The 23,977-nt window shown below is 36.1% G+C and overlaps 3 protein-coding genes and 1 pseudogene across 5 annotated transcripts; 2 read left to right on the forward strand and 2 right to left on the reverse strand.

Annotated features, from left to right (window-relative positions):
* The first annotated feature begins 1,304 nt into the window (after positions 1–1,304).
* LOC110646825 (probable galacturonosyltransferase-like 7) lies at positions 1,305–3,538 on the forward strand. The gene is made up of 2 exons (XM_021800388.2): positions 1,305–2,911; positions 3,176–3,538. The coding sequence occupies exon 1, from the start codon at positions 1,801–1,803 to the stop codon at positions 2,890–2,892; it is 1,092 nt and encodes a 363-aa protein (XP_021656080.2). The 5' UTR covers positions 1,305–1,800; the 3' UTR covers positions 2,893–2,911; positions 3,176–3,538.
* A 3,541-nt stretch (positions 3,539–7,079) lies between these two features.
* LOC110646818 (cellulose synthase-like protein D5) lies at positions 7,080–11,429 on the reverse strand (annotated as a pseudogene).
* A 5,788-nt stretch (positions 11,430–17,217) lies between these two features.
* Positions 17,218–19,782, forward strand: LOC110652335 (COBRA-like protein 7). The gene is made up of 2 exons (XM_021807899.2): positions 17,218–17,909; positions 18,298–19,782. Exons 1-2 carry the CDS (start codon positions 17,396–17,398, stop codon positions 19,704–19,706), a joined length of 1,923 nt encoding a protein of 640 aa, XP_021663591.2. The 5' UTR covers positions 17,218–17,395; the 3' UTR covers positions 19,707–19,782.
* Positions 19,783–19,925: 143 nt separating this feature from the next.
* On the reverse strand, positions 19,926–23,977 carry LOC110652336 (syntaxin-42). 3 transcript variants are annotated; one of them, XM_021807901.2, is made up of 9 exons: positions 23,497–23,977; positions 22,776–23,049; positions 22,365–22,454; positions 22,061–22,138; positions 21,656–21,733; positions 21,513–21,578; positions 21,345–21,425; positions 20,301–21,108; positions 19,926–20,177 (listed from the first exon to the last, which is right to left on the reverse strand). In XM_021807901.2, the coding sequence occupies exons 1-8, from the start codon at positions 23,682–23,684 to the stop codon at positions 21,001–21,003; spliced, it is 963 nt and encodes a 320-aa protein (XP_021663593.2). In that variant the 5' UTR covers positions 23,685–23,977; the 3' UTR covers positions 19,926–20,177; positions 20,301–21,000. The 3 variants fall into 3 exon arrangements, with proteins under 3 accessions (XP_021663593.2, XP_021663594.1, XP_021663592.2); XM_021807902.2 differs by having other exon boundaries at positions 22,776–23,020; positions 23,497–23,952; XM_021807900.2 differs by having other exon boundaries at positions 22,776–23,052; positions 23,497–23,938.

Here is a 23,977-nt window from a genome sequence, read left to right on the forward strand (position 1 = left end):
ATATATAAGTAAGAAGCGAAATTACCTAAATCATTCGAATGATTTAAGAGACTAATTTGTTTGATTTTTTTAAATCTTGTTTAGTTTTGCATTAATAATCCAATTATATTGTATAAAATATAAATAATAAATTCATAATATTAGTATATAGACTTCTTATTAGATTAGTTTTCATAATAATCTAATTATATTTTATAAATATAAATAACATATTTATAATATTAGTATATAGACTTCCTATTAGATTAGTATTTTTAAGTTCTATTTAATTATAATTCTATATTGGTTAATTAGTAAAATATTTTTATAGCAATTAAATAAAATAATTATATTAAACACATAAGAATAGTTTTGTCCATTTAAAAGTTCTCCCTTTATTCAATATAGGAAGATAAATATAGGTAAACTCTTATTGTATTATTTTTTTTCCCCCAAAGATACTTATTGTATTAACTTAATTGGTTAAATTTTGTTTGGAAATAAGCTCAATTTGCCCATTGTAATTTTAGAAATATCTAATTTAGCTCATTTTTAACTTTTTGATCTAATTTTATCATTTTATTTTTTGTTTCAGTTCAAATTAGTTCAAGCGTTATTTTTAATATTTTAATATTTTTTCATTTTTTAATTTTAAAATGTTATTTTTATTATTTTTTATAATTAATTAAATTAAATAATAAAAATAATATTATTTAATATTATTAATAAAAATGAAAGTATTGAAAAAAATATTGTTTTTATATCTTCATTAATGAAATAAAAATAAATTAATTAAATTGAAAAATAATTAAAAATATTTTTATTTTCATATAATTAATTAAAATTAAAAATTACTATTATATATAAATTTAATTATTTAAAATAAAAAATATTATTTTATATTTTTATTTTCTTAATTAAAATTAGAAAATTATAATAAAATAGAATTAAAAAATATAAAATATTATTTTTTCCATATTATTAATTAATATTAAAAATTTAAATATAAAAAATTAACTAATTATAATTATTTTATTAATACTGAAAAATGATTAATTAAGTAATTAATATTAAAAAAATAATACAAGTATTAAGTGGTGAGTAAATTGCATATTGGATTAAATATTGAATTAATTTAAATTTAAATTAAAAAATAGAAAAATTAAATTAAATTAAAAATTATTTAAAATATTAAAAAAAAATATAAGAAACAAATTAAGCTGATTTTCATTTTTTTTATGAGAAGTTGTATTAACTTATTATTAAGATATTACCATTTGTTACCCTAATAAAATTTGTGTGTTTTTGTTTTGGCCGTGGATTTCTATGGTGGAAAACGCAAGCAAAAGCTGGAAAAATAAACGCTTAAGTCCCCTCTCTCTCTCTCTCTCTCTCTCTCTCTCTCTCTCTCTACTCGTGTCTCTGTTCTGCTTCTATCGCCTTCTTTCATAGGCCAGTAGCCAGAGATAGAGTGCAAGCTGAGAGTCAGAAGGGAAGAGGTGGGAGACGAGCGCAGCTAAGCACTGAGGCCTGATTCTGCGCCCTGGTTGGTTCCCTTTTCATGGATTCTTCTATTTTCTCCGTCCTCTATGATCGCTTCGTTACCACGGCAATTCTGGTTTCAAACTAAGGAAAACATGGATTCTTGTTTCCATTTCCCCCCCCTGGTTAGAATCTCTGCATTTCTCGTATCTACAACTAACTCTGGCGGACCTTAAAGGAACTCTTGTGTTCCTTCGATCCTCTCTTTTCTCCTTCCTGTCAGATCAGTTCGATTTCAAATCTAATAAAAAAAAGAGGAGAGGGATTTATCAGGGGAAAATGCTATGGGTTATGCGTTTTTCAGGCTTCTTCTCTGCAGCCATGATCATGATTATCCTCTCCCCCTCTCTTCAATCCTTCCCTCCTGCCGAGGCCATTCGATCTTCTCACCTCGACGGCTTCTTGGGAAATCCTATCACTGATTTGCCGGACCGATTCTGCTTCCGAAAAGCGGCTGTATTCCACAATGCCGACAAATGTGGCTTCAGAGATAACAGAATCTCCGGAAAAACTGACGTCTGTGATCCGTCCTTGGTACATGTTGCCATTACACTCGATGTTGAGTACCTTCGGGGGTCAATCGCCGCTGTACACTCCATATTACAACATTCATTGTGTCCAGAGAGTGTTTTTTTTCACTTTTTGGTTTCGGAGATCAATCTGGAATACCTAGTGAGGTCTACTTTCCCTCAATTGAAGTTCAAGGTGTATTACTTCGATCCAGAGATTGTGCGAAATCTGATCTCCACTTCCGTGAGGCAAGCCCTTGAACAGCCACTCAATTACGCGAGGAATTACTTGGCTGATCTGCTGGAGCCTTGTGTTCGCCGAGTGATCTACTTGGACTCTGATTTAGTCGTGGTTGATGATATTGCAAAGCTGTGGACTACGAATTTGGGTTCTAGAACAATCGGTGCCCCGGAATACTGCCACGCAAACTTTACGAAATATTTCACGGCGAGCTTCTGGTTGAATTTAAAGTTTTCCGGTACTTTTAGTGGTCGGAAATCGTGCTATTTCAACACTGGAGTAATGGTGATAGATCTGGCTAAGTGGAGACGGGTCGGGTACACAAAGCGGATTGAGAGATGGATGGAGATCCAGAAGAGTGATCGGATCTATGAGCTGGGGTCGCTGCCGCCGTTCCTCTTAGTATTCGCGGGACACGTAGCGCCGATTGAGCACCGGTGGAACCAACACGGATTAGGTGGTGATAATGTGAGAGGCAGCTGTCGTAACTTGCATCCAGGTCCAGTTAGCCTTCTGCATTGGTCCGGCAGTGGCAAGCCTTGGCTGAGGATAGACTCGAAGCAACCTTGCCCGCTTGATGCTCTATGGGCTCCATACGACTTGTACGGACACTCACATTGAATCACAGGAGTAGTCGCCGGTAACTTCCCTCCTGCACTGTTTTGTCACTATTTTTTTTTTGGTTTTTTATAATTTCTTCTCATTTGGGCATTTCTTCTTTTTCTTCATCTTTATTATTTTTGTGTCTTTCTCTGACTAGACCTTACCCATTTTTCTTTGATTTTCATTTTTTTTTTTAGTTATAATATCAAGTCATTTCTTAGGCGATTTGTATTCTATTCTATTATATTTTTTTTACTTCTGTCTCTGAAAATAACAGAAAGAAAAAAAAATAAAAAAACAGGGAGATATTCAATTTGATTGTGCGAGTGTCTGTTGGATTTGGCATTAAAGTTACAGTAGCAATTAGGGCCACAACTGGTCTGTCAGCTGGAGATATTCAATGGTGAGAGGGAGACGGACCAGACGGTGCACGTGATAATGGTGCCATTGCGGTGGATATGCATTTTTTGAAATGACCAAATTGCACTTGTTGCTGTTGGGGAATTGTTAATTATAAGCATTCTGGCTGGTGTCGGTCAACTGATTTGTGAAAAATTATGTGATGAAACTGATGAGTATCTTATAATTTTATTATAATAATTAATTGTGATAAATATTATAAAAATAATTAATAATTATAATAATATATCGATTTTATTTATTATTTGTTTGAGCTCTCGGACTCATTAGTGAAAGAAAGATTATAGTTTTTATTAAATAAAAATTCTTTGTTTAGGCTTTCGGATCTCTTTATGAACGGAGGGGAAAGACGGTACTATTGAATTGATTTTCCCTTTTAGTACACTTGGCAGGCCATTTGGGTTTTGTGGCACAGTACTTGCTCGCATATAGGCAGGGAACTTTGAAAAGAGGCAATTTTTTTTTTTATTTTCGCACACAATCCTTTTTGCATCCCATTTTCTAGAATTAGAAGTGCGCATATACTTTGTGAAGTGATGATTTATGTCTATAAATGTAAACGTTGGTGGAGGGCAATGAGCAAAAAGGGCGGAGGGGCATGTGAACGAAGTATGGCTAGTCGGTTGTCCATTGTGTGTAATGACCGAAAGGAGCATTAGTGCGCATCATCCAAAGCAAAAGGAAGGTGCCGGCTTGGAGGAAATTTTGAATTAGGCATCGGAAGAATATATAAGGTGGTGATGGTATTCTCCAGAAATAAAATAAAAATAATAATAAAGAAAGGGGTTGATGATACCGAAGTCGAGTCGACGGGAGTTGGTGGCAGCAAGAGGCTTGTGAACAACTCATATTCTTTGCCTCTGCGCATATGGGTGTTTTTCTAGTTAAAAAAAGAAAAGAAAACTACCATGCGCCACAGAAAAAATATATTTATTGTTTATCAAGCTGCCAAAGTAATCAAGTATTATTACTATTGTTATCGGGTTTAATTGTGATTTGTGGCATCGAAAGGAACCCAGAATTCATTTGTTGCTTTGGAGCTGTCCAATGTAGGGGTGGGGACCGATTCCTTCTGCCGTGGCATCACACGTGGCTATTTGCTTGGGCTTTCTCCGGGAATCAGCTTGTTACATCTTGCATGTGGTTTCTAGTTTATAGCATGATTGGATGGATTGTGTTCTACTCACCAGGTTTATGCTCTTTTTCTACAGTGCTGGCTGCTCGTGTTGCTTTCTAATTGTTTTGTTTGCGCCACAGATAAGCTTAATTAATTTTTTTAGGAAAACTGATTAGGACATAGCAACTGCCTCTCAGAGGTGAAATCATAAAGATATTAATCTGACCTCGGCAGATTTATGGTGGATAATTATTGTAATCTTATTCTTATACCAAAATATATATATATATATATATATTTTTTTTTAATTTTAATCATTCGGTAAGGTTAGTTCTAGAACGGAATAGCTGGGCAATGATCTGGTGCAACACAAGTTTGGAGTCGGGCCTCGCCTTACGACATTGTTTTTTTATTTTTATTTTTTATGGGCTTTGAGAGAGTCGGTTACTCACGTGGATGGAATCGCACACGGCACATCATAATAGGCAATGTTCTGATGAGTTCTCTTCCTTTCCTGGATAATGATACGAAATTTAAATCTGCAAATCTGAATGTACAGGCTTTTATAATGTAAAATAAGTTTTTTTATTTCTTTTATAATGATAATAATATAAATAAATAAGATAAATATACATTAAGAAACATTATTAAATGGATTAAAAAATATATTATTAAAATTAATAAATTGTATCTAAAATTAGAAAATATTAATTATATTAATAAACTGAATGATAAATAAATTATTTCAGAATATGGATATATATATATATATATATATATATATTTAAAAACTTAGAAGTGCATTTATGTAATGTGAAGAGAAAATTCTTGTTATAGAACTCCTCGGTCAATCTAATTGCACAAATTCTTATTTCATAATAAATAATGTTTATTGACAGTGATGAATTGTTTATTTTGAAGTTTTAATACAGAAAATCCTATTATCACAAAAGAATTTTTGAAACCATATAAATGTAATTGGTTTCAGGTAGTCTAGGTATGGTTCGTTTGGGTTGTATTTTATGAATCATCCAATTTCCTTCAGATAACGCTTAAAACAACACGTTTAGATTATGGCTACGGCTTCGAGGATGAATGCACAGCATCTCGAACCGGGCGACACTTAACTGGAGCAAGAGGCCCTGGAGACACTGCTTGATCTTCTTCTTTTTCTCTTCTTACGTTTTCAAATTTAGCTCCACTCCTGGAAATCATTCCAGGTGGCCTAGAATGAAACAGATTAACATCTCTTTGGCTCAGAGGTTCAAGAACTGAGATGCTTAAAAGACCAAGAGTCGTATCATGTGGAGAAATGAATAAGCAAAAGAAGAAAAGGGGGACAACCGCACATGAATGAAAACTTGAATTTCATAGCATTTACAGCTAGAAGCGGCCGTTCGGTTTGACATGAGGAACAATGGACCATTAGCAATCCCTGGTCCACCACCACCACAGTTTGTTCTTCGCTTGCTACCGTACATGTTAGGAAGTGCTACAATTTAAACCTTTGCTAGGCCTAACCTCAAATGGCACATGCCAACCAGTTAGTAGCAAGAATCATATCTTTTTAAGGGGGACAACTCCGGTAATAAGTGAATCTATGAGTGGACATAATGGGATTATAAGAGGGTAACTTTTGTCTGAGACAGAAAAACACAAAGGAACAATACAAAGAGTAATGAAAACAACTAACCACAAATCCCATCAGGATATATATGATGATGGTATACTGGTAGCCTTATATGATAAGGGACTATAATTAGCCAGGCTGTAAGCCTTTTCAACAATAATGTTATTAGAATTTTTCCTAAGGACAATGATCACTGTAATTTCTGCAAGTTAGAGCAAGCTTGGCTTCTTCTGCAGCTTCTTCCTTCCCTTTTTTTTTTTCAATCCCCGTACTATGCAAAGGAAACCGAGAAGAGAAAATAGAGACAAACTTTATGCCCAAACCCAAAAAAATAATCTGAGTAAGAACTAAAAGCAAATGATAAGGACAGGAAGAGCATATTATGTTTCTCTAATTTACAAGATACAAAGCAGACAAGGGCTCAACAAACATTACCATGAAAGTAAAGACAGCACTCCTTAATTTGGCAATTCATCATCCTCTTCTAAAATTTTGAGTGTCTTTTCTTTTGCTTTTGCCAACATCTTAGATGCCCCATCATTGTCAGAACCAGCGGAAATTTCATCAACTTCCTCATTACTTCTACGGTCCTTCAACGTTCCTTATCTTAATCGACAGGACCACATGAAAAGCCTTCTCAACAAATGAAACGTGCTAGGGAAAGCGTCCAAAATTTTGCGGTGCAGGATAGGGATAACAAAATTGAGTTTGATTGCCTAAAATTGGATTATAGGACTTCTGCAATATCTATTTAATTTCGTAAGAGAGGTGTTATTTTCATTCAGATAAGATGGGAAAGAAAATTCTTATTTGCTCAGATATATATTTTAGACACTGATTTTAGTTTCAGAACAACATGAAAAACTTGCTGTTACATCGTCAGGTCTTATAATGTTCCGACAATGAACTGATAATAATGTTCCAACAGATGATGAGAAGGTTTTATAATATTTTCAGTTAAGATTTAACTTCTAAGAATTCGAAACATTGAAGGCATGCATGAGTTATTATAAGGCCCGACTATGTATGATCCTCAGGTGACAATAAAACCATGAACTATGAGATTACACTTTTAACAATAAAAAGAAGCAGAATTCAAATCAATTAAAGTAAAACTACAAAGATGAAGTTGAGAAACTTCACTTTTTGTTTACTGCTGTAGTTACATACATGCCTTGCCTACCACTATATAACCAGTTAACAGCATATCAAGGGAACTGAAACTTCATGTAGTCTTCCCTTCCTGGAGGAGGACTAATGCACACCCAAAGTCAAGAAATGATGATGGAGAGCAAACCGGACCACACATAAACAATGAAATGATGGAGAGCAAACCAGACCACACATAAACAATGGTTGGTACCTTCCCCCTTCTTCCCATCAAGCCTTTTGCAAATGGGTAGAGATGGGACAAAACCCAGAAGCTGAAGAACACCCCTCCAAACAGCTTGCTCCACTGTGGATAAGTACTGTACCCATTTGCACATTGTCCTTGCAACTCCTACTGCGATTGCAATTATGTTCAAAATCATTATTGTGATTGGGGGTACCATTAAGAAGCTCCATTTAACCACATATAGCTCAGCAAACTCATCATCTCCTTCATCAGAGGCGGCAGATTTAGACGTCAATGTGAATGAGATGTCAACTCCTGCTATAACTTTTAGTAGTCCTTGTAGCACTGCTGCAGGATGGGCACTTGTTCCCCCAATCAACCAAAACTGTTCATTTCGCCACCAATCGTGGAGAGTGATTCCTGACCACTTAATTTCGAGGAGTGCAAGCATGCAAAGAGTAATTGTGATAGCCAACAAGAACACTAGAAATGTCACGCTGAGAGATTGGACTATGAACTGACCAGAAAATAGAGATACTGTAGCTAGGACGCAATAGACTATGAGAAACATAGATGTAAAAGGGTACATTCCCACATTGAAATATGCCACCCTTAGCAAGAATTTCATCATGGGACTAGCAAATAGTGCATTATTCCTTGAGAAAAATATTTCAACCGACCCAGTTGCCCATAGGACCTCCATCCTCTATTGTGCATTCGATAACCAGTCAACACATCTTCTGTCACAGAACCATATATCCAACCCACCCTTTTCCCCCACTCAGTTTTATCCTCGTAGAAGCAAGAGATAACACTAATTGCCTTCTGCAACAGTTGCGGCATCCAAAGGCTCCCTAGGAGAACAGCAAGGGAAGTGGAGTTTCCAAATCCTTTTGGTAGAAGCAAAGATTCAATATCTGCATCATCATCATGGTGTTCCCCATTGATTGGCAATGCTATCTCATCCTCTTGTTTCTTTGTAGTCTTGGGTTTCCTCAAAAACAATTTGATTTTCTTTCTGCCAAACCATCCATGGTGTTCTGTGGTTCCAAATCTTTTTGGTAGAAGCAAAGACTCAATATCTGCATCATCATCATTGTGTTCTCCATTGATTGGCAATGCTATCTCATCCTCTTGTTTCTTTGTAGTCTTGGGTTTCCTCAAAAACAATTTGATTTTCTTTCTGCCAAACCATCCATGGTGTTCTGTGGTTCTAGGAGGACTAAACCCATAGAGAGCTGTTCTACGGAATATGCAGCCTGTTCCTACATACATTGGACCCTGCAACCCATCAAGAGCTCTCATGCTCACATCAAAGAATACTGTGTTTTGATTAGCATACCGATCACTTGGATCAATCCCTTCAAACCTTTGTGGAAACTGAACATAACAGTTCCTATCACCACCTCTATGAAGCATAAAGCACATTCCCTCCCTCAAAGCCAGGGAATTATAAATGTAGTGATCGCAGTCGAGATTTAAAATAAATGGGCCATTTGACATGATTGCACTAGTTCTAACTAGAGCATTCATAGCTCCAGCTTTCTTGTTGTGATCGTAACCTAGCCTCTTCTCACGAGACACATAGACGAGCATTGGCAATCTGATATCAACTTCTGTTGTGCCGATCATGTTCTCCCCATCTGCTTCTGCCCCATAAACAGGTTCTGCATTTGGTGGGGCTAACATTGCCTGCAAACAAAAGCAGAATGTTAAATCATAACCATTTCAGAAACATTGTTAGCAGAAAGCTTACAGGCTTAAAAAGAAAGAACTACTTAAATTATGCCCGCATGGTCTCCCCTTGAGTGGTCACTCTCTCCCGAAGCCCAAGTCCCAGGCCAATGAGAACCATCTGACATCCAAGCAGCCTTTGGTACCTTAATAAGTTCTGATGGATTGCCACCCATTTCCATCTGTTTCTTTTTCGCTCGAAGCTCTTCATGGGCGTTATAAGCATCTGATCTTCTCAACGAATTAATCCTCACCTTAAATTCATCATATTTTCTCTTCACCCTTCTCCTCTCTCTAACAAAGTCAAGCCTCACTTTGTTCTTAAGAAAATCACGCTTCTGCCCGAAATAGGCCTCAGGGTTCCTGGGTTCTATATTGTGTTTTTTGCAGAAGGGAACCCAAATTCTGGCCAAGCTAGCAGTCTCAGCTAGAGCTTCAAATGTCAGAAGAGATCCACCATCATCCGATAAGTAACAAGCCAGCTTCTCCTCTGGATAGTCAACTGCGAGGATTGAAAGAATTGTGTTTGCAGTGACAAAAGGGGGTTCTTTATCAGGATCTACTGTTGAAACAAACACGTCAATACCAGGAAGGTCCGATCGGCCTTTTGGGTTTCGAAGATTGGGGGATTCAAAGCGGTCTTTTAGCACGAAAAGGCCAGTCACCCTATTTACAGGGCAGAGCTTAGGAAGCTGATCAAGAATCCAAGAAATGGCAAACCAGGTCTCACAAGAGTTATGGACATCCCCCATAACCACATTGCCTCGCGATTAGGATGTCGGATTCTCCATGTAAGAAACATACAAAGGGCTGCCAGACGTATTGCAATTAGTAGTCTGCATAGCAACAATATCATTCTCATCGTCAGATACTAATGGCTCGGTAATAAACAGAGTGGTTCATCTTTTAGAACCAGCTAAGATGTGTTAATTCAGGCATACAAGTTCATTCATCATATCACACACACAGAGAGAACTATAGATTCTAAATCCAAGAAGAAGCTCATCTTCTGGAACGACCAGTAGTCTAGAAGCAAAGAATGAGATAACTAAAGCAGAATATGGGATGTAAAAATCTCCAAGGAAATCTAAGAAACCAGGCACTCGTAGAAAGTTGAAATAGATTTGTCATTCCTTTAAATTTAATGCATACAACCAAAAGTTAAAAGCAAATTATTCAGGTTGCAACAATAGCCATTCAAGTTCAATTAAAGAAAGAAACAGAAATTACACTGCGAGTGTACATGTAGGGGCTGAGAATTGCAGCGGAAACCCCAACTTTCCTGGTCAGAGGCCTTCTACTTCTCTCTTCAAAATCTGGAGGATGCTCAAATCCATTTGCTCCTGACCCAGCTCCATACCCATCTTTAGGCCACACAGCATTTCTATACCCATAAGTTCCCTTTGTCTCAAACAACCATCGCGTGTGATCAAAATCAGGAGGATGATTCAGCGCCTTGGTTGACTTCACAAGGGAAAGTCTCTTATCCAACTTTGGCAACGGCAATGCCTGGTCTTCTTCTTCGCTTTTAGCCTCATCATCTTCGTCAAGTTCCTCATCATCAACATCCTTGTATGGTTCTTTGCAACCAGGACAATGGCCCACCCCATTAGACCCCACACAATCTAAATAACAATCCCTACAAATCTTGAATCCACACTCGCATAATCCTTGAACTGCTTTGTCATCACAACCCTTCACCCCACAAACAAGCCCTGATTTCAGTGACTTGGTTACTTCGATCAAGCGGTCAATGACATGCCCACGCGTCACCGAATTCAAACCACCGGTGAAGATAGTACCAGAAATGTAAAGCCTTTCGGGCTTTGCAGCGTTGTTGATATCTTCACAGAGGCTAGTCTGTGAGACTGACATTGGCTGGTGGTCTGGAGTAGGAGGTATATGAACTGTGTATGTGACAAACTCTGAGCTCATCTCCTCCGAGGTATCATCTTTGGACATTGAACAGAATCTGCCTCCGCTAGAGGTCCGGTTCTTACTGTTGCTAAGAGTTGCTAAGAGGGGAATTTGGGTTGTTAGATATTGAAGCTCTTGGTACTGAACTTGTTAAGCCCATGCTTCTACTTCCTCCTCCTTTGCCCCCAGATGAGACCATTATGGTCACCGAAGAAGAAGACGGAGAATTAGCCGTTTTCACCATTATTTGATGCGTTACCCTTCCTCAAAATAGCATTCAGAGGATGGAAATTCAGATAAAAAAAAAATCTTCAGGAACCAAAAGGAAGATGAGAAATTTTGTCAAGTGAAGAATAATAATGGTGTAAGGTAAGCATAAAAGAGGGAATCACTCAAGGGGGTTTGTGTAATCAGTGCGCTAGTTCAATTTGAATTTGTGAGCGAGAAGAGGTTTTGAAGGGTTGGGGTTTAATTACAACGGTCGGCTGATCAGGACCGTAGGTACGATGGGATCCGACAGTTTAGATTTATTTTAAACGGTCAGGTCGGGGATGTGACATGTCCAGTGGTCCCACGAGGGAAGAAAGTAAAAAAAAGTTATGGCCAAAAGCGCTTTTTCTATGCTTTAATATAAAAGAGAGATTTTTTTTCTTTTAAAATTTGACGATTTATTAATAATAATACGCGCATAACATAATATTTTTGTTAAAGAAAAAAATATAAATATAAATAATTAAATAATTTTATTTAGTGATGATTTTAATAGAGTAAAATAATTTTTTAGATAATAATTATTTTTTTAATTTTGAATGATTAAAAAATTTTTTTGTAATATTATTTTTTTTTATCTGATTATTTTTGTGATTCATATAAAATATTAAATCACCAAACATAAGAAATATGTTATATATTAAACTACATTAATAAAAGATCATTATCAATATTTTAATTCTTCAATCAAAAGAAATAAACTATTTATGTTATATTTTAAATTATCAAATAATTTATTTAAATATTATAAAAAATAAAATAAATAAAATCCTATTAAGAGAAGAAGAAAATAAAACCCCAGTGAAGGAAAGATTACAACTTACCTTGTAAAGAGAAATTATATAATAAAATAAAGATTTTATATAGAAATTACGTAATTTTAGATAAGATTTTCTATATAAAATAATAATTCAATAGTGAGCGAATGTGTATAAGTCTCAAAATATATAATCACTTTATAAGTTTTTTTTTTAAAAAATAATAATTATACATTTATTTATATGTCTAATTATCATTTGATTATCATTCCATATGATATTATATAATTTCTTCATTATAAGGCATAATTATCTAAAGCTATATATTTATTTTTCAATTAAAAATAAATACAATTTCCAAAGGTTTCATAAATATAGATATTAATTTATGATTTTTTAAAACTTTTGTATATGTAATTTATTCTATATTTTTTTATTATTTTCTCACTTTAACTAATAGAAAATTATTTTTTTAATCAGAGAATCACATTACTGACATAATTAAAATGAATAAATAAAATTAAGGATATGTTAGGCAATAATTTTTAAGGTAGTATTTAGTATTTTGATAATAATCAAAACACTGTTTCTTTTATTTATACTGCTCAATGATATAATATTGTTGCTAATGTTTAGAAATTGAGAGAGTGATTCATGAAAATGTACCCCTCCTAACTTTTAGAGGTTAAGGAATCATTTTGATTAAGGTCAATAAAATATTATTATCATTTTTAAATTTAATAACTAATTCAATAACTAATCATTAATAGTCAATATCTAATAGCTGATAACTATTAAAACAGTTAATATTATTAACCAGTGCCTAAGAATAAAAAAATTTAATTATAATTTTTATCAAATAATAAGAATTAAATTATAATTTATCTAAATATACAACCGTTACTCCATTAGTAGTATATATCAATTCAGTAAATTATTCAGTACTTTTATATTTATATATATATATATATATATATATAATTATATAAAACTCAATTTTTATATATTTAAAAAATAACTTTTGTAAATATAAAGTGAATTAATAAAGTTTTTAAAGAAAATGTGATAAAAGTTTGACTTTGGAGCTCAGTAAAAGGTAGTCTACTCCCTTCTAAGTTCTATCTTACGGGTTAATAATAATAATAATAATAATAATAAAAGTTGTATCAGATCGGAGAAATTAATTAAGTATTTTTTTAAAATTAAAAATAAATATGTATAAATATAAATTTAGAGAATGAATACATTTTTTAGTAGAATTGTAATAATTTTATCAAGACACTAACTTTTAGAAGTCTTTACAATCTTTTTAAAAATATTTTTAACAAAAACAAGTAAATGGATACTTTCTTTCTATTTTTATTTTTGGGCTCTGAGCCTTCTACGGGTACCGTTCCCGGAGGCCTGGAAAAGCCATGGGCTTTTCATTTAATAAAATACGCAACTAAACTCAACTCAACTAAATTTTTATCTAAAAAATTTGGGGTCAGCTATATGGATTCGCTTTCTCCACTCTAAATTATTTTGGGTTAAATCCTCAGAAAATGTGTAATGCTTCTAGGTCATGTTGCACTACTCTCTTCTAAGTCAATTTAGGTCTACTCATTTTTTTTCTTTCTATCCTCTAACCTAATGTGCTCTACTTGTCTAACTGGAGCCTCCGTATGTCTACGCTTCACATGATCAAACTGCCTCAATCTCCCTTTTCTCAACTTATCTTCAATTGGCACCACTCCTACCTTTTATCTAATACTCTCATTACGGACTTTATCTAGTATAGTATGGCCACTCATCCACCTTAACATTCTCATCTCTGCAACTCTTATCTTAGACGCATACGACTCTTTCAGTGCCCAACACTCACTACTATATAACATAGCTGGTCGTATGGCTGTACGGTAAAATTTTTCTTTCAACTTATTGGGAATCTTATGATCACATAAAACTCCCGTGGCACGTCTCCACTTCAACCATCCGGCTTTAATCCTATGACTAACATCCTCCTCACATCCCCCATCTACTTGAAGGACTGAACCTAGATATTTAAAGTGATTACTTTGGGACACCATTCAAACTAACTCATTCCCTATCACCAGTTTGGCCTTCACTGAACTTGCAATGCATGTATTCTGTCTTTGTTCTACTTAACTTAAAAACCCTTTGACTCTAAAGCACTTCTCCAAAGCTCTAGCTTTCTATTGACTCCTTCTCGTGTCTTATCTATCAGAGCAATATCATCTGCAAATATCATGCACCAAGGAATACTCTCTTGTATATGTTTCGTCAATTCATCTAAAACTAATGTAAAAAGGTAAGGGCTTATGGCTGATCCTTGGTGTAATCCAATTGAGATCGGAAAATCTCTTGTGTCCCCTCCCACCGTACGCACAATAGTAGTTACTCCTTCATACATATCTTTCAACACTTGTATGTACCTAATAGATACCCTCTTTTATTCTAACACATTCCATAAGACATTTCTTGGAACACTATCATAAGCTTTCTCCAAATCAATAAAAATCATGTGTAGATCTTTCTTCACATCTCTATATTTCTCCATCAAGCTTCCAATGAGAAAAATCGCTTCCATAGTTGAATGACCGGGCATGAAACCAAATTGATTGAGAGAGATAGAAGTATCATGACGTAGTCGATGCTCCACAACTCTCTCCCACAACTTCATAGTATGGCTCATGAGTTTAATTCTCCTATAGTTTGAGCAACTCTGTATGTCTCCCTTATTTTTAAAAATAGGTACTAAGATACTCCTCCTTCATTCATTAGGCATTTTCTTTGAGTTTAGAATCTTATTAAATAATTTAGTTAACCATGCCACTCCCATATCTCCCAAACACTTCCACACTTCAATTGGTATTTCATCGGGTCCACAGGCTTTACCCATTTTTATTCTCTTAAGTGCTTCATTTACTTCTAAAGATCTAACCCTTTTAGTATAATTCACATTATTTTCTATTGTTCTATAATCTATTTTCTATTGTTCTATAATCTATATTTACGCTATTACCATTTTGACTATTATTAAAGAGATCATTAAAATAATTTCTCCATCTTTCTTTAATGTCCTCATCTTTCTCCAACACTTTTCCTTCTTTATCCTTGATGCACCTAACTTGATTGAGATCTTGACATTTCCTTTCTCTCCTCCTTGCTAATCTATAAATATCTTTCTCCCTTCTTTAGTTCTAAATTTCTCATATAACTTTTCAAAGGCCTGTGCTCTTGCTTGACTAACTGCCTTTTTTGCCTCTTTCTTTGCTATCTTGTACTGTTCATATGCCTCATTATTATTACATTTAGGTAATTTCTTATACCATTCTCTTTTTCTCTTCACTGCCTTTTGTACTTCCTCATTCCACCACCATCTCTCTTTTGAAGGTGGTCCATGTCCTTTAGACTCTCCAAGTACTTTTCTAGCTACTTCTCTAATCTTTGATGCCATCTGTATCCACATATCATTGGCCTCCATATCCAGCTTCCATACTTCGGACTCGAGAAGCTCATTTTTAAACTTCACTTGCTTTACTCTTCTGAACTCCCACCACTTTGTTCGAGCTACACTATTTCTTCTGACCTTACTTGACTTGTTCCTAAACTTGACATCCAAGATCACCAACCGATGTTGACTTGTTAGAGCCTCTCCTGGAATGACCTTGCAATCCTTGCATAGAGTTTTATTTGTCTTCCTGTTTAAGAGGAAGTCGATTTGGCTTCTATGTTGCCCACTTTTGAAAGTCACTAAATGTGACTCTCTTTTTATAAAGTAGGTATTTGCTAGTATTAGGTCGTATGTCACAGCAAAATCCAGGATGCTTTTTCCCTCCTCATTTCGACTTCCAAAACCAAAACCTCCATGAACATTCTCATAATCTTATCTATCACTTTCTACATGTCTATTCAAATCTCCACCAATGAAAATATTCTCTTCTTTCGTATGCTTTGCATTAAATCATCTATATCTTTTCAAAACCTTTGTTTATTGTCACTTTCTAGTCCTATTTGTGGGGCATAAGTACTAACTATATTTATTGTTTCTCCTTCTAGTACTAGCTTTACTAGTATAATTCTATCTCTTACTCTTTTCACAGCTATTACTGCGTCTTTCAATGTCTTGTCTATGATTATGCCCACTCCATTCTTATTTCTCTCCTTTCCGGTAAACTACAGTTTGTACCCTGAATTACCCACTTCCTTACTTTTCTCTCCTACCCATTTAGTTTCCTGAATGCAAGCAATATTCACCATTTTCCTTTCTAAGGTATCCACAACCTCCATTAATTTTCCTGTAAGTGATCCAACATTCCAAGTACCAACCCTGATCCTGCTCCTAACCTACTCCTTAATTGGTCTCTTTCTATGATATCTTCTATTGTTTTCTATGTCTATCATGTATTTTGTTCCACTATCTGTTCTACTATCTGTCTTATGGACTAACTTCTTTATCCACACCCGTCCATGATATGGGAACCCTTGCTCACTTAACACCACACCCGGGTGCCGGCATGACGCGTCGCTTTCGGTTAACGCCCTACACCCTTGCATATTTCTCACTACACCCGGGCTCTGATGTAGCGCGTCGTTAGTAGAGGACGCCCCAATGTTTATATCATTTGAATCCATATTATAAGGTGTGACGAAATTTTTACGCTGGTTGTCACCTACCGCAACCCTCCTCCTTTATCCGGGCTTAGGCGGAGTTATTTAATAAAACACGCAATTGAAAAAAAATAATATTAATAAACGTTTAAACGAAAAACCTTGGAGAACAACTCCCGTTTATTATTCAAGGAGACCATTGGAATTTCAACTAAAATTTAAGGAAAAAAAGAAAAAAGCAAACCTCCATCATGCCAGTAAAATGCATCCATGCATAAAATCAAACTCCAACCAAATCATGAATAAATAAAATAAAAAAAAAATCTGCAGCTAACATCAATATCCATTGGTCGTTTTTACTTGGTAAAATATTGTCCTGAACGATAATATACTGAAATAAAATGATCGGAGACTCGGTAAGCTTACATGCACTAAAGGACGTAATCCATGGACCTGTTCTTCCCAATTTCTTGTACAATTCATTAAATATCAGTAATAATAATAAAGAAAGACCAGTTCTTTCTCTTCCTCTATTTCTCTTGCAGCCGCCGGCACGCCACTGCGTTTGCTAGTTCCATACTTAAATTTCTTTCATTTTCAACTACCACCTGTTTACTAGAAAGCTTTTGTCCTCCATCTTCCTTCTTTCCCTAATGTCTCTACTTATGTTCCTTCTCTTTTGTTAATTCATAATCTGGTTACCCACTACAAAAAAAATAACCCATATGGCTAACAGGAATCTATTGCTTATTTTTGTTATAGTCTCATTCTTTGTGTACAGTTCTCTCTCTCAGCCATTAAAGACCACCTGCAATGGTGTGTTCTTGTCCTACAACTACACCGGAGGCTATCCTATCCCGCCCACTGACCCCACTAACCAACCGTACCGTTTCGAATCCACTGTAACCGTGCTCAACAACGGACGTGATGAGCTCAAATCTTGGAGCGTCTTCGTTGGGTTTCAAAATAATGAGGTCTTGGTCTCTGCGACAAATGCTTTGTTGGCTGATGGCAGGTCGCTGCCCGCTTTCGTTGGAAACGGTACCGTTTTGGTCGGGTCTTCTAACACTGACCTCAAATCAGCTATTGAGACTGCAGGCGATTTGACCCAGATGGAGGTTATAATCCAGGTTGTTGGGACACGTTTTGGAAATAGAAATGGAACTTTGGATGCTCCGTTGCCTCTTAATTTGACTCTGGCTAATGATGGCTACTCTTGTCCTTCTCCAACAAGACAAGGTAATTAATATGGTACTATTTCAAAGGCTTCCATTACAATGGTGTTCATCTTGTAACCCAAAAAAAAAATTGACAGTTTATCTGTTACTTTGCCTTTGAAGAAGTTAAGGCTCATAGTTCCTGTTTGTTTCTTGACAGAATTGTTATAATAACTGGTATTTGGCTAGAAATTGTAGAACTAAAATTAGTAACAGAGCACAAATAAGATCATTTTATATGCTTTGTTTCCTTTTTTTTTTGATGGATGAGAAAGAAAATTCAAGATTCTTTTATGCAAATCATATGTGTGTAGGAAATCCAAACTTCTTGTCAGGTTTTTCAACCTCTTTATTCGGTGACTTGAGTTCCGAATTTGCTTAATGCTCCTCTTTGTGTGACTTGTGTTCAGGCAACGAGTTGCAACTGTGTTGCACTAGAGATTTGAATGCTCCATCAAACATCACCCTGGAAAATTTCCAGCCCCGAAAAGATGGTGACCTTATAATCATGTATGATATAATCAGAACATATGAAACTGATTACTGGGCACAAGTGTCTATCTCGAACCATAATCCTCTCGGACGTCTTGACAATTGGAAATTAAGCTGGGATTGGACAAGGGGTGAATTTATCTATGCCATGAAAGGAGCTTATCCTTCTGTTGTTGATACAACAGGATGTGTTTTTGGTCCCCAAGGTCAGCACTACAAGGAAATGGATTTTTCTCAGGCACTGAATTGTGCGAGGAGCCCTACAATCGTTGACTTGCCTCCAACAAGAGCAAACGATACACAGATTGGCTTGATTCCCTTCTGCTGTCGAAACGGGACTATTCTACCACCTAATATGGATCCAAGTAAGTCTCTTTCAGCTTTCCAAATGCAAGTGTTCAAGATGCCGCCAGACTTGAACAGGACAGAATTCTTTCCACCACTGAACTGGAAGATTAATGGCACATTCAGTTCAAATTTCCAATGTGGGCCTCCGGTGCAAGTGAGCCCAAGCCAGTACCCTGACCCAACTGGTTTGCCTTCAAGAACAGAAGCAGTAGCTAGTTGGCAAGTGGCTTGCAACATAACACGTTTCACGGAGGAGCCCCCAAAATGTTGCGTATCTTTTTCGTCTTTTTTCAATGATTCTGTTGTCCCTTGTAGCACCTGTGCATGCGGCTGCAACAACCCAAGTCAAACCTGCAATGCTAACGAACCAGCTCTTCTTCTACCATCGGAATCTCTTCTGGTCCCATTTGAGAACCGGACTGCTGAAGCTTTGAAATGGGCAGAATTGAAAAGGAGGGATGTGCGTAATCCACTGCCGTGTGGGGATAACTGCGGAGTTAGCATTAACTGGCATTTACTATCAGATTATAGAGATGGCTGGACCGCAAGGATCACCCTTTTCAACTGGGGTGACACTGATTTTGCAAATTGGGTTGCTGCAGTGCAACTCGACAAGGCAGGGCCAGGCTTTGAAAAAGCCTACTCCTTCAATGGAAGTGTCCTGCCTAATTCCAGCAATATCATATTCATGCAAGGCCTTCCAGACTTCAATTACCTAGTGGCAGAAATGGATGGCGCCAACCCAAGAAAAGATCCTCGGGTTCCTGGCACACAGCAGTCAGTTCTTTCTTTCACCAAGAAAAAAACACCTGGCATTGATGTGGCTGATGGCGATGGGTTTCCTATGAGAGTCTTCTTTAATGGTGAGGAGTGCGCACTCCCTACAATACGTCCAACCAACAACGGTCGCAAGGCAATCGCAACTAATAGTGCTTTCAGCTCTCTATTAGTTCTAGCTCTCTTTCTGATGTATTGGTAGCAGTTATAGGGCTTGATTGTTCTTGATTTTTGAAATTGTCTCTCCTTCCTGATTAATCTAATTTTTCTTGGTTTGATTTAGTAAAGCCAAATTACATGTTTGGTAATTTGGACATGCAATCAGTATCAATTAAAACAATGTAATTTACTTTGATGTAATTTTTTTTGGATATATTTTTTAATTAAACTTTTAACAATCCTAAAATACTTAAAAAAAATGTAAGCAATATAAAATCTCATGCGAGACAATTTAGTTGATTATACTTGAATTGATGATGAAAGATCTGTCCAAACATAAAGAGATGAACTCTAGTTTCAATGAGAACATGACAGTATCTAACCTTTCCTATCCATGAAGAAGAAAGCTGCACGAGAAATGCAGAACAAGGAGGCTCGAGAGGTCTGTGCAGAAGAATCATTTGTCTGATTGCCCAGCAATGCTATATTTTATTAGAACTGGTGCTACCCCTTGCTGTAAGAAAAGACAAGAAAATTTCAGTTAATTCTCAGCAACTTATAATATCTATCAATAGCAATCAACCATGAGGAAAAAGATGTGCAAAAAATAAAAAATGAGCAAGTCCACAGAATTGACCTAGATAAATGCTCCATGAAACATCTCATGATCTAAATGTTGGAGATAAAGTTAAGGCTCGTAGGTCAATTTAGCAGTCTCATAAGAATCATCAAATGAATCAGCAACTGAAGCAGTCCGAGAATTCTGAGCAATCATGCTCCTCCAATACTGACATGAATCATGTAAAAGAATTGGACTCTAGGCGACTTTCTGGGGATACTTGTGGGTGCTCACCAATGACAACCATCTCTAAGCCTCCTTGAACGCTAAAGGCCTCACAAGCCACATTCAAACTACACGCTTTATTAATTTACAAAAATCTATAATTCAATTCGCCATATTCTGGAGTAAGATGTCTTCTACATTTATTAAATTAAATATATTTGCAAGAAAAAATTGTTAATATAAAGCTATACTTTTAAAAAATGCTGAGGAGCCTAACAACCAAAAATGGTAGGGCCTACAGAAAAATACATGTATAAAAAAGGGGGTAAAAACTAAAAAGGAAAGAAAGAAAAGGCCCAGTCTGCTGGCAAAATTTTCTTCCAATGGCAAAACTGCAATGGAAACTCCCATGTAGATGATAATTTCCCACAACTCAAGTGGGTCAGACACGTATTCAGGTCATCTTTACACACTTCCCAGTCAGCTTGCAAACCTAACATGCAGGTTCACATTCAACTAGCGGGCCAAGGTATCAGTAACAAACATAAAATGATCACAAAAATAACTGCTTGAGGATCAAGAGGACTAGCATGATGAAGCACATAATAACAAGCACTGTTGCACACATCACCATCCCTCCTTTCTTCTGCGATCTTTCTGCCTGCAATTCCAGGATACCCAACATGATTATTGTTCAACTGACCTCCAAATGCTCGCACAAACATATACACAAATTAATCTCAATTAAAATGGAAGACTCAATCATATATGGATGATCTTGGTAAAACACCAAACATATTGACCCTCAGCAAAAACATATTCTAAAAAATAGATGAGCATGTGCATGAATGTGCGCATGCCCACTTAAGCGTTATGTGAAAGAATAAGACATAGAACCTTCTGCAGCTGTTTAAAGCCCTCATCCACTGATGAAGCAACATTCTGAATGTTGTAGTCTATCCGATCAACAATTGTACCCTGCTTGAGAGAATTAAGTTTCATTAGTACCTGTTGCTGTAACTCAAAAAACCTACCTGCATGACACTATAAATTTGTAGCTCAAACCTGATCTATCACAAGGACAGATAGGTCCTTCATGATTTGAGCAAGCTCATTTACTGATGCCACAACCTACAAAGAGAGATTATATCAATTATAGTGGAAATCAAAATTTGATCTCGAACAATCAATTAAATCTATTTCAATACCTGTTTAATCTCTCTCTCCCTTTCCTCAGTTAATTGCTCACTTTTCTTTAGCTGAATTGTTTGGTGCTGATTAAAACCCTGGATTTATCAACCATGGAACCAACAAATTGAATACAGAAGTAGTTAAAAAATATGATAAAAGGTTTCAAAAACGACCCAACCTTTTCCAGAGAAAATGTTAGGGCTGTGAGACCTACCACTTAGGCAAAATCCTCAGACCACAAACTTTTTGACAGAAGGATGACTTAAATCAGTCATTTTATATATCCAGAGGAATATTTAAAGAATATTTAGATAATAATTTCTTGAAGGATATTTAATGACTAATTGTATACATAGGCCGTAGACGTTCCAGAAATCAAGTAGAACCCATCAAATGTAAGCTAAAAAAGCAAAGGAGCATACCAGGTCACTGAATTCATCATCTTTATATCTGGATTTGTTCTCATTTAGGTTCATCCCGAAGTCAAACCCATCGTGTTCCTAAACAACCAGAAGAATAAATATTATATAATACAAGCACAGAAAAATACTACAATAAAATCATTACCACTGTAAGCAGACAACAATATAAAACCATAGCAAAAGAGCAACCAGTTCCAGATTATCTAACAAGAAACCCAAGGTGGCCAAGTATGCATGCTAGTTCCAAAAAAATAAATTGACAACATTTTCCTCACTAGTAACATGTGTGTAAGCATATGCAGACCTCTTTTTGCTGCTGCAGACGTTTAAGATATGTTGACTGTCTTCTCCGAAGATCCATTGAGAGGTTCTGAAGGTCTGTTGCAAGACAATGCTGCAGGAAAAAGAGACATCCCAAATCAACTAAAAATAGTCAGCAAGGAACATAAAAGCACAAGCATGCCAAAATGCATGAGTCTGGAGCCATTGGTGAAGAAAACCAACTTTTTAAAGTATAATAGCACATAAAGTAGTAAAAGTAATTAGCTATAAACAATTTTACAACATTGGAACAGAAGTTGCAGCACGGCAGAAAAATAATCAGTGCAATAGGTCATAAAACACTAACATAACTATAAGAAACGCAGCTCAGATATTTTGTGAATGTCTTACTGAAACAGAATATACAGCACATACCAACCAAACAGAACCATACCTGTACATTTTTTCTAATATTTGAATCCTCGGGTGACTCACTAGCAGGAAGTTTCTGTAATCTCTTCTCAGATTTCCTCAATAAATCAGTAATCTCACGAGTAAGAGCCTCAATGGTTCGCTGATCTTCTTTGCCATCTCCAAACGTAGGCATTAACGCTTTCGAATGCGCCTTGACTAACTCAGCCATTTTGGTTCGGACAATTTGAATGTTTGCAGCTATTTCTTCAGTATCATCCAACCAGGCTGGTGGCAAACCAATGGTAAAGGCATCACTACTGTACCAAGGAAATGGTATTCTCAAGATGAAGATGCGTTTGCAGTTTTAAAACAAATTCAATGAGCCAAATTCGAAAATAAAGTAGAATGGAAAATGCTGGAGCAAAATCCTCGTTGAATTATGACGTTTCATAGACTGAAAACTTTTTAGCCCGTGAAATTGTAATTTCCCAAAATTCTCTCTTGCCAGCCAACCAACATGAAGCAAGAATTCACACACGCTCAACAGAGCAATTACTACAAAATTATTCACCATGGACACAATGGATGCAAATTATGAGAATATTTTCCTCACAATACTACTATAATTAGGTATATTAATGCGAATTATCGCTTAATTGGCGGAAATTAAAACAAATTATGATTGTCTAATTCCTTATACCATAACCAAAGACCCCTACACCAAGTCCATAAGAATCTTTAAGCAACAAAAGGTGGGTTACCTGGAAGGACCAGGATCTTCAGTGCTAAGGGGAGCATAAGAGGCATGATTGGAACGTAGTATCGAAGTGTTAACCATTTCAATAACCGGACCGCCCAAACCTGACACCGACGATGACAAAGGATCACGCACGCTCTTCACTGCATCTCTGTGCTTTTTGTGCTGAATGGTCCGGTTTCTCGTCGCCATGGATTCCCAAAAAAAAAAAAAACCAGGAGAAAAAGAAAAACTATCGATGAAAATTTACAGTGGGTTTGTTGGCGGACGAGGAACTTGTGAGTGAGGAAAATGGTTTCTCAGGAATTTCAAGAGTGTGAGCAGGAGAGGAATTGAACTACTCATGGAAATTAGGATTTTGGGGGTTTTAAGAAGGGATGGAAGAGCTGGGAAATGCTTGCTAATCAGGGAAGGAAGCTTTGAAAAGGTAGTTACGGAGACTGCTTTGCGCGTTTTCATACACAAACTTGGTTGCTGGGCCGCTT

This window comes from Hevea brasiliensis, chromosome 9, assembly GCF_030052815.1.
Source record: "Hevea brasiliensis isolate MT/VB/25A 57/8 chromosome 9, ASM3005281v1, whole genome shotgun sequence".
NCBI classification, from domain to species: domain Eukaryota; kingdom Viridiplantae; phylum Streptophyta; class Magnoliopsida; order Malpighiales; family Euphorbiaceae; genus Hevea; species Hevea brasiliensis.